Genomic DNA, 19,990 nt, shown 5'->3' with positions numbered 1-19,990 from the left:
TAATTATTATTTAAATTTTATTAGAGTAAATTAGTAAATTTTCAAGTGAATTTCTGCTGATCTCAAGTCAGCTGCAAATGTGAATGATTAGTGGAAGAAAGTAGTTCCTCGTATAAAAGGATTTTTAGACTGTCCGAGCCTGTCCGAGGCTAAGCGTGGCGTGCACACACATAACAGCATGTGTTCTTTCGCGATTTTAAAAATATGAATGATGCGCATCCCATGCTGCAAAAGTTACATTTACAGTACATGCTTTTAGTCATTTTAACGTGGAACTGAGCTTTGCAGAGCAACAAATATGTAAAACTGGAAGGGAGGCGGTATATGATGCAATAATTGTTTATCTCGATTAATGGTTTTTCATAATCGTTAGAAGCCAAAATCGAAACCGGATATTCAATTAATTGCACAGCCCTAGCTCCAGGTGAACCAACTATTAGCTCTGACACGTGTCACAGTTGTTATGGTTACTCAGGGTTCAACGCTAAGGATTTTTCCTACTGGCCCGATTGGACCAGTGGCTCAGATTTTTACTTGCCCTGCCAAAATTTTCACTGGCCCCAGCAAAAAAAAAAAAAAAAAAAAAAAAAAAAAATTAACAAAAAAAAAGTTAATTGCTATTTATTAGCCACATATATTAAATAATGGGTCACAAAATATTGTCTGTGAATCTAGAATTTAAATGTTTGAAAAATGTTAAAATATTTAGCAGTAAAATATAGAGTGTGGAAATGTGCGGGTATTTTATTGCAAAACAATAGGTGGCCGACTTAAAAGTGACGGCAAACTAAGCAAAACATCACTTCATTTTTTTGGTTGTGTTGTACCATGTAAATGTTTCCACAATGTTAGAAGCAGACGTTTTCGGCGGTTATGTTGCCGTCTATTAAAATTTAGTGACAAGGCAGCACTGCCCCGATCGGGCTAGTAACGATTTAGTCTACTGTCCCGAGCATCTCTCATGCTGGCCCCGGGCCATCGGGCAGTCTTTATTGTTGAGCCCTGTTACTACTGACGTTTTGAGGGAAGCGCATTTATTTCAAACTGCGATCAAAACTGACTGGAACTACCTGTGCATTAAACTATTTATTTGCACACCTTCCAGCCAATCAGATAGCTTATTGCATGCCTTCCAGCCAATGTGTTTGTGCGTATGCTATAACTATACCATTAGATATATCTTTTTATCTTGACGTAATCATTTTTTTTACAAATTATTGTAATGTAGGCGACGCAGTGGCGCAATAGATAGTGCTGTCGCCTCACAGTAAGAAGGTCGCAGGTTCGAGCCTCAGCTGGGTCAGTTGCCGTTTCTGTGTGGAGTTTGCATGTTCTCCCTGCGTTTGCGTGGGTTTCCACCACAGTTCAAAGACATGCAGTACAGGTGAATTGGGTGGGCTACATTGTCCGTAGTGTATGAGTGTGTGCGAATGAGTGTGACTGGGTTTCCCAGAGATGCGTAAAACATATGCTCGATAAGTTGGCGGTTCATTCCGCTGTGGCGACCCCAGATTAATAAAAGGTACTAAGCCGAAACTAAAATAAATGAATGAATAATTGTAATGTAATGATGTTTTCGGATTTATGACAATAATTACGATAAAACGCCAGTTAATGTTTACTCTGTTAAATGTTTTTTTGATTGACATGTCAATCACTAAACAGAAACCCCAGATTTGACCATTTCAATCTAATGATGTTTTAATGATAATAATGCCATAATGACTGTATTTCTAGTACTTAAAACAACACATGAATTTCAGTATTAATGCTCCACTTGTATGACCTGGATGACTTTCGTCTCGTTCTGCACGATATTTCAGCACCGTGGTATGGAAACGGCACATTTTCCACAATTAATGTGATGTGCTTCCAAACATTTGATATTATTGGTTTTGCTAATCAGTTTTTTCCGCCACCACTTCACCAAAGTTCTCACAAAAAAGCCAAAGTTAGGAAAGTTTATAACAGAAGTTACACAAGCCATCATTCAAAACTAAAAAGAGCGTGTCATTGTTTGCCGTATCTGACAAGCTGACATTATCGATTATGTGCGAGCGACAAAACCTGAACACCGGAGGAGCCAAAGGCCTTGACAAAAAGTTGTTGCCTCCGAGAGTACAACTATTATGCTTCGGTTCAGGGAGATGTTACACAAACAACAGATGACAGATTGGTTTTGAGTCGGTCGATGCCAAGAACTCCTCCGCAGATTCGAGTCTCTTGATTGTACATTGTGTATTCAGAGTTTTTGATTGTGCTGTCACAATGTATGCGGATCATATTTCGGATGGTGTGTAGGTTTGGAGGTGACTTCATGCAGCTGTGAGAGTCAGAGATCATGTTTGGGTTCAAAAGAGGTCGCAGGATTGGGCAGAGCGGAAATTCTGCTGCTAAACCTCCGTTAAAGGCTTGCAGAGGGTTGGAGTTTCCTCTTGCGACTCAGAAGTTCTCAGAGAGATGTTTGAGTCGTTTGTGCAATTAATAAAGATATCAGATTAACAGGTATGTATGCATTATGTTACGAGATGTATAGTCTTGCAAATGTTATACATTTGTGAGGTCATCAAGGTGTTGCGACTTGAATTTTGTGATATTGAACAAAACATTTTTTATAAAGATAATTAAACAACAATGTTTTTACAAAGTTACACTCATTGTATAACAGTGATTTGTTCAGTTGACTTTCGAAAAAATGTATGCTTAAGGGAGTTAATAATATTGACTTAAAAAAAATAACTGCTTTTGTTCTAGCTGTAATAAAACAAATACGACTTTCTCCAGTAGAAGAAATATCGAGAGAGGGAGGTTTGGCCTATTGGATGATGCTGAGACAATACTCACAACTTGCACCTGTCCGTCTTCTCCTATACGGTGTATCTGGACTTGTTGCGTGGCTCCAGCCAGAGCGTAGTGCAAGGCCTGCTGGGTAGAGGTCTCGATAGCCGATGTTTCTGCAGCCGAGACTCCATCTGTTCCAGGACACACATAAACAAAGTTTATAACACGGTCCAACTATGTGGGTCAAACCAGAAACTAGAGACTGGGTCAAATGGTGTCAAACAACTGGATTCAATAACAGAGGATACTCAATTGTAACTGCCAAACACACACACACACACACACACCCTCTCTCTCTTTCTCACTCACTTAAAGAGATCCCATAATATACTCTGCCTCTAAACCTGTTTGAGTTACTTTCTTCTGTTTAACACAAAAGATGTTTTGATGAATGTTTTAAACTGGTAATCATTGACTTTTTTTTTGCTATGAATGTTAATAGTAAATATCTTCTTTTGTGTTTGACATAATTAAGAAACTCAACAAGTTTAAGGGTGCGTAAATAATGGCAGAGTTTGCAATTTTGGGTGAACTTTAAGCAAGACTGGAGACTACAATCTGTTCCCCATCACAACAAATTATAGTACAACCAGACAAACGGCCATTTCTATACACGGCCACAGGTCATGTACTCCGCAAAATTTGTATGAACGCGCGCAAACCCAAACAAATGTAGAAGAGAGCATACGATAAACAAGGTTCTCATAGATGAAGAAAAGCGCAAGAGTTCACATACACACACCCTGAACTTGAGGAAAATCCCTTCCGACTGCTATTGGATCTGATCCAGTGCATCTGCCAGATTAGAGCGTGTTTATACAGCGTAAATGATCTCAAAATACACAACACAGGCTCTCGAACCTAGCAGCCCAAACACTCTCGTGCCCTAAAATTGTATGCAAACCCAACCCCTCAGTCTAAACAACAAGCATCACCGACAGCACAGACACTCTAAACACACACTCGCCGCAATTCTGATTAAAGGTCGACAAGTTGTCTCTGGAAAAATGGTGCGGGTGTTCATTTAATTGTTAAGTGATTTTAAATCAGCGCTAATGGCATTTTAGCAGGCTATCTTGCTTTTTTTTCTTAAAGCAAAAGCTCAAAAATTGACACTGCTCAGCGCAATAGCCTAGTGCAGTGGCTCTCAAACTTTTTTTATCAAGTACCACCTCAGAAAAAAATTATCTCCCCTAGTACCACCAAAATGAGCAGTATTGAAATACAGTAGCGTAGTAGGCCCAGAAAAGCAGCTACAACTCTGCACAGTTAAAAAACGTGGCATATTACCTCAGAAATATAGTCTATATGTCAAATGTGGCATATTATGTACATCATTTTTGATACATTTTGAAATGTGTGTAGCATGTACATGACATATTTCATTCCTCCGCGTACCACTAGAAGGAAGCCTGTGTACCACTAGTGGTACACGTACCACAGTTTGAGAACCACTGGCCTAGTGGTTAGCGCGCCGACATATGGTGCAATAGCACGTCAGGGCATCACGAGTTAGAATCCCGGTTCGACGACATTTCCCTATCCTACCCCCTCTCTCTCTCTCCCACTTCGCTTCCTGTCTCAATACTGTCCTATCTAATAATAAAAGCAAAAAGGCCAAAAAAAATCTAAAAAAATAAATAAAAAATTGACACTGCTGTATACAAAGTTAGAATGGGATCTCAATTTGGGTCTTTCTCTGAATGCGGATGAAAAGCAAACTGGATTCAAGATGTGCAAAGTGAAAGTACCCGCCCTCATTACGTCAGTAACAAATCACTCTTTGTATTACGCTGCCCGACTGCCTGTCTCGGTTTCAAGCATGGTTTCATCAAGGTCCGCTACTGATGTAATGGGGACGGGTACTTTCACTTTTCACAGCCACTCACCTCTCCTCGTGTTCAAACCAAACTAAGATCATTGCGGTTTTTCCCATGGCAGGTTTTTACATCCTTACGTCCTTCATACATGTTGAGTTCATCAACTTGAAGAGGGAATATGTCTTGACATAATCCACGCAGATGTGACTTAGTAAAGCGTGAAGTCATGTATTTTTTTAGTTGTTGCATTAGACTAAATGTAAATCCCCTCGTCAGGCAGAGCCGGAGGAGCATGAGAGAGTGGACCAAGGCGCATCAAACCAAAGGTATTGACAAATGAAATATACACAACTTAAGACACTTAAATGCTTGTACTTGTAGTTTCTGCACCAGCTCTACGATGCACGTCTACAACTTCATACATTGGGTTAAATTAGGCTGTCCAGTCTCCGTGTTCAGTACATTACTTCTATTGTATTTGTTACCTGCGGGTGGGGGAGGGGGGATATGACATCAGCCCTGTGACATCAGACACAGTGACATTCAAAGATGGCGGCGCCCTAGGTCTAAGGGTGCTTTCACACCTCATAATTCTCTCTACATATAGTCGTATGCCGATTACATATCCATAAAACACAGTGATATAACCACGCTAGGGTTGTAACGGTATGAATTTTTTACGGTATGATAATCGTCTAAAACAATACCACGGTTTGACGGTTTCGCGGTATACGGTATTAAATAGTAATTCTCATAGCAAAGACCCTGAAAAGAATAAGAACACGTTTTCTGACTGAACAAAGGTTTTATTTCAACAAACTTTTGAAAGAACCATTTTAATAGAACTATAGAAGTCTTTTATAAAAATAAACTGAAAAATCTCCCTATTTAATAAATTAAATTAGAAGGAATAAACAAGCAAGGTCTTTTAAGATTAGACAAAAATAAACTTAAACTGTCCTTCCTTATAAGCAGGATAAATGGGAGACCAAAAGTGCAATACCAAGTTTATGGCTGTAAACATGTATTTAAAGCGTTGTTTTTTTCAGTCTAGGTTGTGATGAAGAAATGTAAGCATGTTGAGATTTTCAGGACTTAATCTTGACCGCTGAGGTGAGAGAATGTGTCCACTTGTACAATGAACAAATAAAAAAATAAGAAAATAACAAATAATGTGTCAAAGTCCAAATAAACATAAATATTTACTATACTATAAATAGTTTCATAACGAAACTAGATTCAATATGGAACATCCTTAGGTTTTATGTGCCAGCATGGATATGGTTGTCTGTGGATATGGATTTGGATATGGTTGTCTGCAATGCAGACAAACAGCTGCATCTTCATTTGCGTCTTTTGAAAACAGCAAGAGCAGCAGTTCGTCTTTGCTGTGTCACTGTGTCGTCATGTTTTTGTGCTGCTGTGCATGCAAAAGGTCTTTAGTATGAAAATTATTTCATGCAAAACTTTTTTTTTTTTTGCGTTTTATTTAGCCGCGCAGAAATGTATGCCTATCTCTCATTCCGTGTTGTTCAAAAAGCTCAGTGTTGGTCCACAAACAAAAATGAAACCTATGCTTATTGGTTGTGATATAGCGAGTTTGAACCAATCAGGGCATGGAGGAGGGACAATGCATCAATGTATCATGTCTGGTTTGTCCGGAGACACAGTGACGAGCGTTTCTTTGTCAAATCAGCGTTGTCAAATTTTGATGACGTAACCGCACTGATTACGGAGCCTCTGAAAGTCCGCGAATGTTATGTGATACAGCACTGGAAAGCCGAGATTCTCTTCTTTATGCCAATCTTTGAATTGTATGAATCGGATCAGAGGATCAAAAGTTATTAAACATTTAAGAGCAATACTTATTTTTAGCCGCGGGCGGCTGTCTCGGTCTTTAAGGGTTAAAACCGTTGATATGCAATTGTTCATGGTATGATAATCGTGCACGTTCAAATCGTGGTAGACCGTCATACCGGTATATTGTTACAACCCTAAACCACGCTCAGATCGTATCGCTTTCTCACTGCAATCGATCCGCTCCAGAGTTCGTTTCAATCGAGTCGAGACCACCTCATTCAAGCGTTCTCGGAGCGATTGATTTGGCGCGGATCCGAGAGCGATTGGTGGTTTCACATATGCCAAACGAACCACGCTAACTGGGCAAACGAGACAGGTTCCGAAACAAAAGTGTAGGTGTGAAAGCACCCTAAAAACTATAGTAAAACATGACGTTTTCTTCTAAATGGTTACATTAATCGAGTTTAATATATTTTCATTGAAGTGAAATCCAATGTACAAAATAATGTAAACTTGACCAAGTGCTTCGTTTCCCCTTTTAGTGTTTAAAGCACATTTATGCACTGTGTCATATCACTCAGCTCTTAATGTTATTTCTCTGAGGTGAAAGGTGGCAATATTCTTCAGAAAGGTCAGTTTATATGGAGATTAATATAAATTCCTGCCTGTGTTTTCATTCATTCATTCATTTTCTTGTCGGCTTAGTCCCTTTATTAATCCGGGCCACAGCGGAATGAACTGCCAACTTATCCAGCACGTTTTTACGCAGCGGATGCCCTTCCAGCCACAACCAATCTCTGAGAAACATCCACACACACTCATACACTATGGACAATTTAGCCTACCCAATTCACCTGTACTGCATGTCTTTGGACTGTGGGGGAAACCGGAGCACCCAAATGCAGGGAGAACATGCAAACTCCACACAGAAGCGCCAACTGAGTTGAGGCTCGAACCAGCGACCTTCTTGCTGTGAGGCGACAGAACTACCTACTGCGCCACTTCATCGCAGCTTGTGTTTTCATACAAATTAAATCCACAAAATCATAGGAGCAGAGCTCATTATTATTCATGACCATTCCAAATATGGTCAATATCAGAACTTTTCTTCCTAGGGGCAAATTCTAAGGTTATAAATGGGATTGTAAAACTGTTTCTGGAGACTTTTTACACATACCAATCTGTAAACAACAGAGAACAATTTTACATAGTGTATCAATGCATTCTATGGCACCTTTAAATGTAATTTAGGTTTCATGTTCTAATGGTTGGCATGATATTTAAAACAAATGAAAATTTTCACCATGTTTTAAAATGCAGCTGCTTAATAAACATAATGTTAATGTTTGCCACTTTAGTGCCAATTTTTATATTTGTCTTTTAGTGGTTAGTCTATGTCTTTTATATCTCTGCAGTTAGTTACCATGTTTTAGAAATGTAATAAACTTGATAAAGTATGAAAACTTGTTGACAAAATCTTTTTTTTACGAAAACGGTTAGAGCACATGCTTGAAAATACAGTATGCTAAAGGCTGCAAGCAAAAATACCTGCTTGACCAGTATGTCACCACTTATAAACAGAATTCAATTCAATTCATGACTAATTAACAGTTGTTTGAAAACAATTAAATAGTTGTTTGACAAAAGTGTCACGGCTTATTAAATAAACAGAGCTCCATCAGATCCATGGCCTAGAAATTAAAGAATGTGTAGAAACATTGCAGCGTAATGTAAGCAGACAAAAATGATTGTATGACAGAAATGTCACCGCTTGTTAATTAAGTACACACACTTTTGTCAGATCCATGGCCTTGCAGTTAGTGCAGGTTCATAAATATGGTATAGTAATAAGAGCAAAGAAATGCTGTTCAAATATTCAAAGACTTCTAGGCTTCATCGTCTAGAGGCTAGCATTAGTGCTTAAAAACATAAGTCTAGAACTATTTTTAATTCATTGCAATGCTCATCGCGCTATAATTTAGCAAAGTTTGCAAGCAAATATGAAATATCATTCTAAAATTCGTGATTCATTCTCTTCAAATTGTTAGTAACTATGTGAAAATTTTGAAACTTATAAAGTTTGTGTGTGCATTTGTGTGTGTATATTTACAGGGTACATGCAGGAATCCTAAAGGAAATTTCAATACTTTTTTAAGACTTTTTAAAGACCTTCTCAGATTATTTTAAGACCTCATCGCCACTTCAAGTTCTAATCAGTATCAAACCTTTACCTTAATAAAGACTTGTAGTTAATCAAATGAATGGAACACAACCATGCAACAGAAATCAGATAAGCTCGGAAGAAACAAACCTTGAAAGAACAAATTGTTATTAAGCGGTTGTTTTCAGCGACAGGTTTCAGCCACTGTTTAAACTCGTCTTTCTCCAACCGGGAGTATGCAAACTTGCATTATCCCATTTTCTGCCTGTTTTGCTCTATAGCAGGGCTATTCAATTAGTTTGTCATGGAGGCCAGTTTATGCAGAGAATCCCAAATGAGAGGCCGGAGAGATATGACTTGCAATATGAGTGATGACACAATAGTATATAAGCCTATATGTTGTATTTTGGCTCCTTAAGACACCCATATTGTATTTTTCTGTATTAAAATGTTGATATGTTGTATTTTGAAACTACATAACATCACTGCATAGTACAATGGGGCTTTTTTTACAAACATATATAAATGTTGTATTTCAAAGCACAACAAAAGCAGTGCAGTGCTTAAGTTGGCTTTTTCTACATTTAAACACATTGATATGTTGTGTTTTGAACTGCATAACAAATAGGAATGCAACAATTATAGATTTTGGTTGTAAGATTATACAGTCTGAAGAATAATCATGATTTCACGGTGGTCAAGTCTAATGTAAATTTAAGATTTATATTAGGTAAGTATTTAAATGAACTGTTGTTATCATCTGCGTTCATACATACATAATCATTTTAATAATTTGTAATAATTCGTCTTACATATCTTTTGTTTACATTGCACTGAAAGCCACGCGCAACTCTTACTGCTACGGCGTGAGATGTTTTCTACTCAGTGCGTCTGAAAGGTGCGAGCGCATTGCTTCGCTTGCATGCGCATATTGGCATGTATTCTTTTATTGCATATAACAAACTTGCGCGCGGAAAAGACGCGATGTGTGACAAAAGCTCTGAATTTTAAGCTAGCACACAGGTAGCATTACTTTGTTTAGCTGCAGTAGTTTCATTCCGTGTAACAGAAACAGAGCATTGAGAAGCCCGTTTACAACATTGTATTCAAATGTTTTCGGCTGCTTGCACCACTCGCTTAATGTCAGGTAACTCACGCTCTGCGCATCCTTCAACCGCAGCTCGTACTGTATTGAACAGATGGACTTCATAAATGTTTTTAGACTGAACTAAACTTATTTTTGATGTCTTGGCCACGCTATTTAGAGGGTCGGAACAAATTGCCTCGCAGGTCGCCAATTGAATAGCCCTGCTCTATGGTTTCGCTACATAAACTTTTTGTGTTTGTCGCAAATTACGTGACATCACCCAGATAGAGGAGCTTGACACACCCGGCCTGAACCAATCGAGGAAAATAATTATATTTATGCTTTTTGGAATCAAACACTTGGACAAGACTTGAAGAAAATTCCCCCCCAAACTACACTCGTACTTGTTTGGTACTTCCGAGTGTAATTACAAAAAGGGCACAGGTTGAGCCCTACCTGTGCACGTTTGGGTTCAAAAACAACACGCAACATACAGCCCACAGTCAGTGCAAACCTCTCATCTGTTACTTTAATCTTCACCAGCACATGTAAACTTTTGTTAGAAAAAAAAACTCTGTCATTTCGAGTACATAATAGTCCAAAAGTCAATGATAATAGTTAAACATGGCTGTTTGTTTATGTTTTAGGTTGCTGAAAGAATCATTTGCTCCTTTGTTGTTTGTCTCCTGTTTGTCTGTTTCTGAAAGGATCTGATGTCAGAATCACTTCAATAATAATGTGCAAGTTATTATCTTCAGCGCAAGAAAGTCGTTATTTCAAATATAGACGTGCGGCGAGCGAGCGTGAGAATGCAAATTTGCTTGCACTATTAGCTCTTCTACTTTGTGGCTACTTTCTGCTTTGTGGCTATTCGTAAAGGCGATGACAAGGTTTGTTAAAACTCCGGTCGACCATGGCTCATTATTATATGTATGTATTATTACAGTGTAATGTCTCGGCAGTGTATTTAAAAATGGCCTTTTCTTTGTTTTCATTCTCCTGCTTGTGTATGCGCTGGTGACGTTTATTTTTAAACCTATAGCGTTCAGCTGAGCATCTTGCTCTGCCTTTTTGGTACTCTTTTGCTGTGCTAGGTACCCTTGGGAAAGGTTACCCAAAAAGTGGTACGGTATGGTTCGCTTTTTGGTACCTTTTGACAGTGAAAACAGCCATAAAAGCTACCTAAATGTACCATACCACTTAGGGGAAATGGGCCATTATTTTACATTTTGTCAAAAAGATCCCCTTTAAATAAACACAAAATTGTACGATCTAAGGCAGGCCATGAGATTTAATTTCTTCATGCCTACGCATCAAAACTGAGATATTTTTGTTCTGGGATGGAAAAACTTTGTTGGTCACATAGCTACAATCCACATGTTCCTCTCGAAAAAAGGCAGAGCACCAGGTGGCCTGTTCATAAGCTAATAGATTAATATACCACGCAGGGAGCTTCCTATTCCAGCTGGACAACTGAAGGAGGTGAAGCAATCGTAAGTGTATAGACCATTGTGGTGGCCAAACACACAGGATATTCGGGTTCGTCCGAAACGAGTCAAAGGTGAAGGCCTGCAAATTTCTGAGAGGAAAGGACAGGACATGAGGCGTTGTACTGAGATTAGAACCATCTGTTAGATGAGGATACATTTTTCTCCTCACACACAAACATAAGCCTGCAAACAAACAACCGTGTGCGCAATGACTTTTACGCAAATGGACGCAATGTTATACAGTTGACATCAAAATGATTAGACCTCCTGTTTATTTTTCCCCCAATTTCTGTTAAACAGAAAGATTTTCTTCAACACATTTCTAAACATAATAGTTTTAAGAACTTATTTCTAATAACAGATTTTTTTTTTTTTATCTTTGGCATGATGATAGCACATATTTTACTAGTTTTTATTTTTCAAGTTACTAGTATTCAGCCTAAAGTGACATTTAAAGGCTTAACTAGATTAATTAGGCAAGTTTGGGTAATTAGGCAAGTCATTGTGTAACAGTGATTTGTTCTGTAGACTATTGAAAACTAATATTTCTTAAGGCTGATTAATACTTCTGCATCAAGCGCACGTGCATGCTCCGGAGCAGCCTACGGGTGGATGCATAGCCTTTGCTGCACACACCTCTCAAAAAATGTTTCTACACGTCGCAACGACGCGCAGCAAAAGTGGGCGGGACTGAGAGCCTTGCAAACCCATTAGAGCGAGTGTTTACAAGTGTCGAGTTTCGTGAAGGAGGTCCAGATGGAAGCCTTGTTTTGTGTTTATCTTATAAGTAAATATGTTGCACAAATTTAGCAAGTTTAAGCGACTTCTACGTGAAAGTAGCATTCAGAAAAAAACAAAACACCAGTGAACAAAACTCGACACAGAAGAACATAAAAACCTCACTGCCAGCTAGCGTTTCGGAAGTGTTATTGCAAAGCAACACAAACAGTGTGCAGAAGTATAAATAAGGGATTTATGAAGCATAAATAGTCCTCCCTTCAGATTAGGTCACAAAACTGCATGAAGTTGAGTTAATAAAGCAGGGGTCACCAAACTTGTTCCTGGAGGGCCGGTGTCCTGCAGACTTTAGCTCCAACCCTAATCAAACACACCTGGACAAGCTAATCAAGGTCTCATTAGGTATACTTGAAACATCCAGGCAGGTGTGTTGAGGCAATTTGGAGCTAAATCCTGCAGGGACACCGGCCCTCCAGGACCGAGATTGATGACCCCTGTAATAAAGCATTTATTAACATACAATTTAACTATTAGTATATGCCTAAATAATAAGAATTGTAAATGATAATTTGAATAGTTTATTAACCTTTTTAATAGTTTATTTAACCTTTATTAATAGTTTCCTTCAGAAACAAACACGAGAGTGACCCCCGAAAAAAACAAAAGAACAAATGATCCTTTCAGCAACCAAAAACTAAAACATTTACCTACTCAATCTGAATAATCTTTAAAAAAACACCAGCTACACTTAAATAACTAGTTTGTAAATAATGCAATACTTAATTTAGTAATGAAAAATAAATCACTAACATTACAAATATGCTTATAAGTCAAGAATACAGCATTTCTAGCTTCAGTGGTCAACTGCTTACTAACGTTTATTAATGTTGAGTTACTGCTTAACAGATAATGAATTCACTATATGCTAATGCTTAACAAACAGTTCATAATGTGAAGTTATTATAAAGTCTTACCTCTTCTTTTGCTTGTTTTAAGGAAAAAAACTCACTAAAGTTTGACTTTTTATTTCTGAAAACAATACTATATTTTCACTTGTCTAAAAATGCTCCTTGACTAAATAGTTTTTAGATTTTTAGAATAGAAACAAGACAAAAACTCTACGTTGCAGTGTAATTCCATAACACATGGTACATCAAGTACTCGCAGCATATGTTTACATTCATCTGAACACAAACCAGCTGGGTCTAGAAACAGCATCAAAATTAAAACCAAAAAGGTCTTGGAGGTTTGGTAAGGATAGAGATCAGTACCTGAGCTGCTCTGCGACGCAGGGGTCCGGCGTGAGAAACTCTTAACTGCCAAACTCTGTCCTCGCTGTTTCCTGCGCCATGCAGTACGACATTTGGAATCGATGCTCTGCTTAATGCGATACCAGTCGGACTCGGTAATGGCGAACTTGAAGAACAGGTGACCTGGTTGCACACAGAAAAAAGACATTCACAACCATGAAATAATACTATCTATGGTCAACCAGTTAGCTTGCATGCTAAAAACATAGCATTTGACATAAAAACATATATAGTAATAAGTCAAAAAATACACTACTTATTAGTTTATTGTCATTTAGTTCTTAGAAGTTTTTTTTCTTCATATTATGTTCTAAGAATAAACAAAGAAATTGTACTGTTAGCAGTAAGCAAAGAACTAAAAAGCTTACTAATAACAAAGACTACATTACACAAGGCATGTCACCCTTATAGTTTTGAATGGGCAAAGGTTTAACAGTCAATATGGCGAATGAAGCCATCTAGTACAGGAGCCAATCATTGATCGCGATAGACTGACAAATCTCCATGGGAGAAGCTCGGACCAGACACGAGTTTCTCCAGATTTTGTGTGACTGGAATGTTTAGAAATTAAACTAAAGAGACAGTTGTTGCTTAATTTCATTAGTGATTCCTAAAATGAAATTTAATCATAAACTTGACAAGTAATTTTTTAAAAAATGACGTTTTCTCATTCAAACAGAACGCCTGAATGCTGTTGAATGCAATAAATATACCTAATTTTGAGTTTTTAGCAGTTAGCTTTAAGGGTCACGAAACACCAAAACACATTTTTTGAGCTGTTGACAGTCATATATGTGTCCCATACTGCTAAAAACACTATGAGGACACCTGTATTTCACTAAAAAGTGTAAATTGGTTGATTTTGCGTTATTTCAAGCAAATTCGTACTTCCGGTTTGAAACAAATTTTTGAAGCTGCGTCACCTACCCCCACCTCAACCCGAAAATTACCCTCTCAGTAATGTAAAAATATAAATTATAATGAGAATTATTTATATTATTTATTAAATAACCCATTAAAATACCCTCACAATAATGTAAAAACTGTAATTATAATGGGAATATTTTATATTATTTATTTTATTTATCAAATCATCCATTATTGTATTTTATTAACATCTACCCTCACCTTAACCCTAAAACAACACCTCAGAGTAATTTTAAAAAAACTCATTATAACCAGAATTATTAATATTATTTATTAAATGGCCCATTAATTAATTTTATTAATATCTACCACCACCTCAACCCCAAACGTACCCCTCACAGTAATGTAAAAACAGTCATTATAACCAGAATTATTAATATTACTTATTAAATGACCCATACATTAGATTTTATTAATAAATACCCCCACTCAAACCCCAATGTACCCCTCACAGTAATGTCAAAACACTGTTTAAAACCAGAATTACTTGTATTAATCAAACGACACATTAAATCATATTTTATTAACATCTACCCCAACCTCAAGCCTAAAACTACCCTCACAAAAATATAGAAAAACGTATTATATCAATAATTATTTTAATTATTTATTAAATGATGCATTAAACTGTATTTTATTACCATCTACCCCCACCCCGAACCAAAAACAGTTAAGTAAATAAAAAATAGTCATTATTACAGTGTCAAACAAATTATGCTATATTGGTGTGGTATCCACAGCTTAATCTCTTTTAGACTTTATTACTGTCAAGTAGAGTTTGTTTGTTCAAAAGCTGCACTCTTTACACATCTAATTGCCCATAGCAGCTCGTTCCTCGAACCCAGAACATTAGTTTGATACTCATAGCATGTTGCATGAATTTACGCGCATATTGATGCGACACGAGATTAGTTGTGAATGAGAGGCGTGGTTAGAGACACTTCTAATTAGCTCATGTGGAGAAAATGAGTCTGGTGTCGAGGATGAGGCAGAACCGCAGATGAGCTACTTAAGAACTGAGATGATTTGAATTAGACGAGACAAAACTGAGAAGTATTTAAATGGAATAAATCGAATAAGATTAAAGATCCAATTAGTCACAGATAGAGTTTGGAACAGATAGCGGTTAATAAAAACATTAAATATATAAAAACAGCAAAACCATATGATGTTTGATTCTTTTCATGATACAAACTGACGGCATATTAATGTAGTTTGCTTCTGGAACAAATGACTTAGGAATTGGTTATGGCCAGCGGTCATAAGATTCCTGAATCATGTGAGCTTGTTCTTTTTACTGAATCAAAACCACATAGCTCAATCAATGTAGTCTGATTCCTAACCAATGACTCTCATGAATTGGTTCTGTTTGGTGAATTAAAACCATGCAGTGAACAAATCTTAAACCGAATCAAAACCACATGTCTGAATCAATTTAGTCTGAATTTTAAACACAGGACTTTTATGAACTGGTTCTTTTAGGTGAATCAGAATCATGTAGAAAATAACTTCAATATTAGAGGTGTGAACCTACACTGGTCGCAAGATTCAGTTCAGTTATGATGATCATGCCATCGATGATGCACTCAGTGATGCGATGTCAGACGCAATGCACTTAATGGAGAGGGCCATAGTGGGAGAGGGAGACAGAAATGGAGTTTACTTTCATTCTCTCAATCGCAGTGAAATAGGGGCTTCTGCTGTAAGTGTCAGTGAAAGACTGTCCAGCAAACACACACGCAGTAAAATTGAGCACAGTTTCTCTGTTTTTAAGTAGTTGGAGCGTTGTAAAGACTGTTAATACTGCATTGTAATGCTCGCCTCCCTCGCCACATTAAGCTACGACAACTGTCATGTTCACCAGCGAACAAACCACCAGATGTCGCTGGTAAACACTCACTCATGGAACTACAAATCTGCCAGTAAATGGACTACATATTCAGTCATGCCACACACACACACACACCTGTTCCAAGTCTCCACTGATTAGACTCCCACAGCTGATCCTGCTTCAAGACTGATTACACACAGTATTTAACCAGCAAACACACTCATTCACATTGCCGAGTCTTGTTTACTGATAGTGACATTACAACGCGTTTCCTTTGTCTGCCTTTGCCGTGTTTTGATCCTTGCCTTGTTTATTTATTTAATTCTGTTTGCTGCCTGCCTCTGACCATCTGCCTGTTATTTTGACTTCGACTCTGGATTGCCCTCATACATCTGTTTACACCTGTATTGACCATTGCTGGCCTGATGATTCTGAATAAACCTGCATTTGGATCCAACTTCTGTTGCTAGTGTCACTCCCCGACGTTACAACAACATAGCGCATATGAGATAAATGACGTCAGTACCTAATCACCTGGTTATGATTATAACTGAACTACTGCTGCACAATTAATTGTAAAAAAAGATTGCGATCTCGATTCGACCCCTACAATAATCTTAATCCAGCATTTCTACGATTCTCTCAATCATATTTTCAAGTTCAGGAGAGAACCAATAGTGGCCGCACAAGTCTTCACATTGTTTAACACACGTTGTTCAGCAATATGGACACCTCCAAATGGTGTTGTAAGAGTCACATGCTGTATTTATAAGATATAATTCAACTCAAAAATGCCATTTCTGTCTTCATGTAATGTATTTACGACTGCAAAATCCCACGTGACGTGAGCTGACCGTCAGCTGTTACCACAGAGGGCGGTCGCGCGCGCCTCTGAATAAAGTCTACTTTAGTGAAAAGAACCTGCATAGGCTGTGAATTACATGTAATAATGTTGTAAATAACATTCAGTTTGTGGAACAGAGTGATCGTATGGGAGCCGTGCAGGAAGTGAACCGCTCTTAGCAGTGAAACTGAAACCGAAAGCGCACACAGTGTTGCCAGATGTAGCTGACTGAACCCGCCGAAAGGCAAAAATACCCACCCAGTCTTCTGTATTCACGAAAATCACGTCAGTGACAGATTTTAAGCAGAAAATTACAGATTGTAAGCATATGTCTCAAACAAAATAATTCAACATCAGAATTATCATCAGCATTAATAAGGGTGTCACGATCCTCCAAATCCTCGATTCGATTACATTTTCGATTCTAAAGGCACAATTCGATTCGATTTTCGATTATGAATAATTAATTAATTACTGACCAATTAATTATTTGTAGCCTACCGTTTAAACTACCTGACCTGCATGGTCATTGTTTTACCCATAAACAAATCATACAGTAAATGAATAAAGACAAGATACACACATAATTACCACCTGTCAATCACTTTTTTCTGCGGGACTCGTGAATAGGCAGTGATCTGTGTCGTTATAATGGCGTCTGTAAAAAAGACGCACAACCAACAGGAACCAGCCAACAGTATCTGAGGTGTTAGCTAAAATGACTAAGTACAAGTGAGTAAAAGATTGAAGCAGTCCTCTGACTGCCTGGACCTGCTGTCTCGAGCGCATGACTGTGTGTGCGTCTGTGTCTGTGTGGTCACGTGATGTGCATTTTCAGAGGTAGAGAGGAAGGAGGGCTGCTCAGAAATGCTACACGCCACTGTGGATGTCAAATCGTTGTCGTTCTAAAATGCCATTTTAAAACAAAGACAGTGTAAACAGGGCCTGAGTGTGTACTTTTCGCGAGCGGATTTGCAACGGGGGCGGGCGGAGGATCGCGATGCCGGTGTTGTCTATCGGACAAACCGTACGTAATACGTACATAGCAGAGCTTGTAAAACTGTGTTTTTTTGTCGACAACACGAACATTGTCAACATAACCCACTGGAAATCCAAAATGCCTACACACCGGCGACTTCATTGAAAGAGGAGAGGTTTTAAGTTCTGTCGACGGGTCTCCTGCTTCTGCAGTTTAACAAGCACTTCAACAAGCCTGTTTTTTTTCCGCTTGGCAAGCCAAGCTGACGTGACATGGGGGCGTGGCAGCATCGACGATTCTATTTTTTGATTCGATAATCAAAATTAAGCATAAATTTCGATCGATTTCGATTAAAAATTGAAATCGTGACACCCCTAATCATTAATGGCCAGGACAAATCTAAAGTCTGTTCAAGTCCACCATTCCAAGTCTATACAAAATTTAGCATTTTAACCAACAGTACAGATACACAAAGCCTATTGCTGTTTTACCACATATTAACCTTCATTTTAAATCTACAGAATCGTGAGAAAATCATGATCTTTATTTTTGGCCCAAAAAAAAAAAATCGCGATTCTCATTTTAGCCAGTATCGTGCAGCTCTAAACTGAACCGATACCAAATTCTTTGCATCTGCATCGCGGTGCACCGAAGAAACAATTCATTTTGATACCCCTATCCAATATACCAGTTCCGATCAATGAATCTAAATCACATAGCTTAATTAAAGTAGTCTGATTCCTAACCAAATGACTCTTTATGAACTAGTTCATTTCAGTGAATCAAAATCAAGCAGAGAATGACTCTCACGTGCTAATTCCTTTAACTGAATCATAACTTAAAAGCGCAATCGATGTAGTTAGATTCTAAACAAATGACTCTTCTGTTTTTTGTACTTTTTGTTGACTTTTTAGAGAATCTGAAGAATCATGCAATCAACATTCTTAAGTGCTGTTACTTTGAATGAATCAAAACCACATATCTCTAGTCTGACAAATGGCTCTTATGATCTAGCTGTTTTTAGTCAATTAAAAAGCAGTGAATGAATCTCATGTGCCTATTATTTTAACTGAATCATAACCACAAAACACAAGCAATGTAGTCCCATTCATAAAAAAAATGATTCTTCTGAACTGTTTGTTGATATTTTTTTGTGAATCAGAAGGACCATGCAATCAACCCACGCAAACAAGGGGGAGAACCTGCAAACTCCGCACAGAAATGCCAACTAACCCAGCCGGAGCTTGAACCAGCAACCTTCTTGCTGTGAGGCGATCGTGCTACCCACTACCCCTTCGTGACGCCTTGCCCAGATATCCTTAGGTTTAAATGATGTATCTTTGAGTGCTAATCATAACATATTGTGTACTTGTTTCTAATGGGTCCGTTATGATCGTTATTACATCACGTTCATAATATTAGTTTAATTGTTAAACTTTTTTTCTTTTTATTAACTTAAATTTTATTTGATTATTTTTTATTCACTTTTTTTTCATGCTTTGGGTGTAAATGAGCCCAAATTCAAAACAGTCGTACAGTATTTTGTTCTCTGATCAGACTTACATCGAATACCGTAGATCATGAGTGGGTCGAGCTGTTTTTTGCCATGCTTGCCCTGTCCAGAGAGGTTGGAGACAGCCTGAACTTCACGGTGGAACAGGTAGTCCAGTAGCGTCAGCGCCATTTTCTCCGCCGTGCGGCAGTTAGTGCTGATGTGCAACATGTCGGCTGGAGAAACAGGGCAGCGGACGCGCATCTCAGGGTTGTTTTCATCACCGAGCCACGTTCCTGTTGGATAATCCTCTGTGGAGCAAAGATGAAGATGCACAATAAAATTACTAAGTCCTCTTTTTTCCCAAATATTAACAGTATTTCTGTCTTGACAGGTAGATTGGCACTTCAATAAAATCAAAAAATAAATAAATAAATAAATAAATACATTAATGAATAAATATATACAGTTAAAGTCAAAATAATTAGCCATCCTGTAAACACTTCTTGTCGACACTTTTTAAACAATGGGTTTGATACCTGTTTTTTATAAAATACTTTCTTTGGTCTTTGGCACGATGACAGTAAATATTATTTTTTTTGTTATTTTGCAAGATAACATTTTTTCAAATATCTTAGGGATCATCAAGATGTTTTCTGGCAAAACTGAG

At 37.9% G+C, this 19,990-nt stretch overlaps 1 protein-coding gene across 4 annotated transcripts in view; it reads right to left on the bottom strand.

Annotated features, from left to right (window-relative positions):
* banp (BTG3 associated nuclear protein) overlaps positions 1–19,990 on the bottom strand; it is an 89,963-nt gene that overhangs the window by 51,826 nt on the left and 18,147 nt on the right. For all 4 annotated transcript variants that reach the window (XM_073942070.1, XM_073942071.1, XM_005160361.6 and 1 more), the window contains 3 exon segments: positions 19,392–19,631; positions 13,209–13,370; positions 2,845–2,972 (listed from right to left, as the gene is read on the bottom strand). In XM_073942070.1, the coding sequence (XP_073798171.1) occupies positions 2,845–2,972; positions 13,209–13,370; positions 19,392–19,631 (530 nt within the window).

Source organism: Danio rerio, chromosome 25 (assembly GCF_049306965.1).
Source record: "Danio rerio strain Tuebingen ecotype United States chromosome 25, GRCz12tu, whole genome shotgun sequence".
NCBI lineage: Eukaryota > Metazoa > Chordata > Actinopteri > Cypriniformes > Danionidae > Danio > Danio rerio.
The sequence above is the reverse complement of the archived record's forward strand: the minus strand, read 5'-3'. Positions and strand labels throughout refer to the sequence as shown.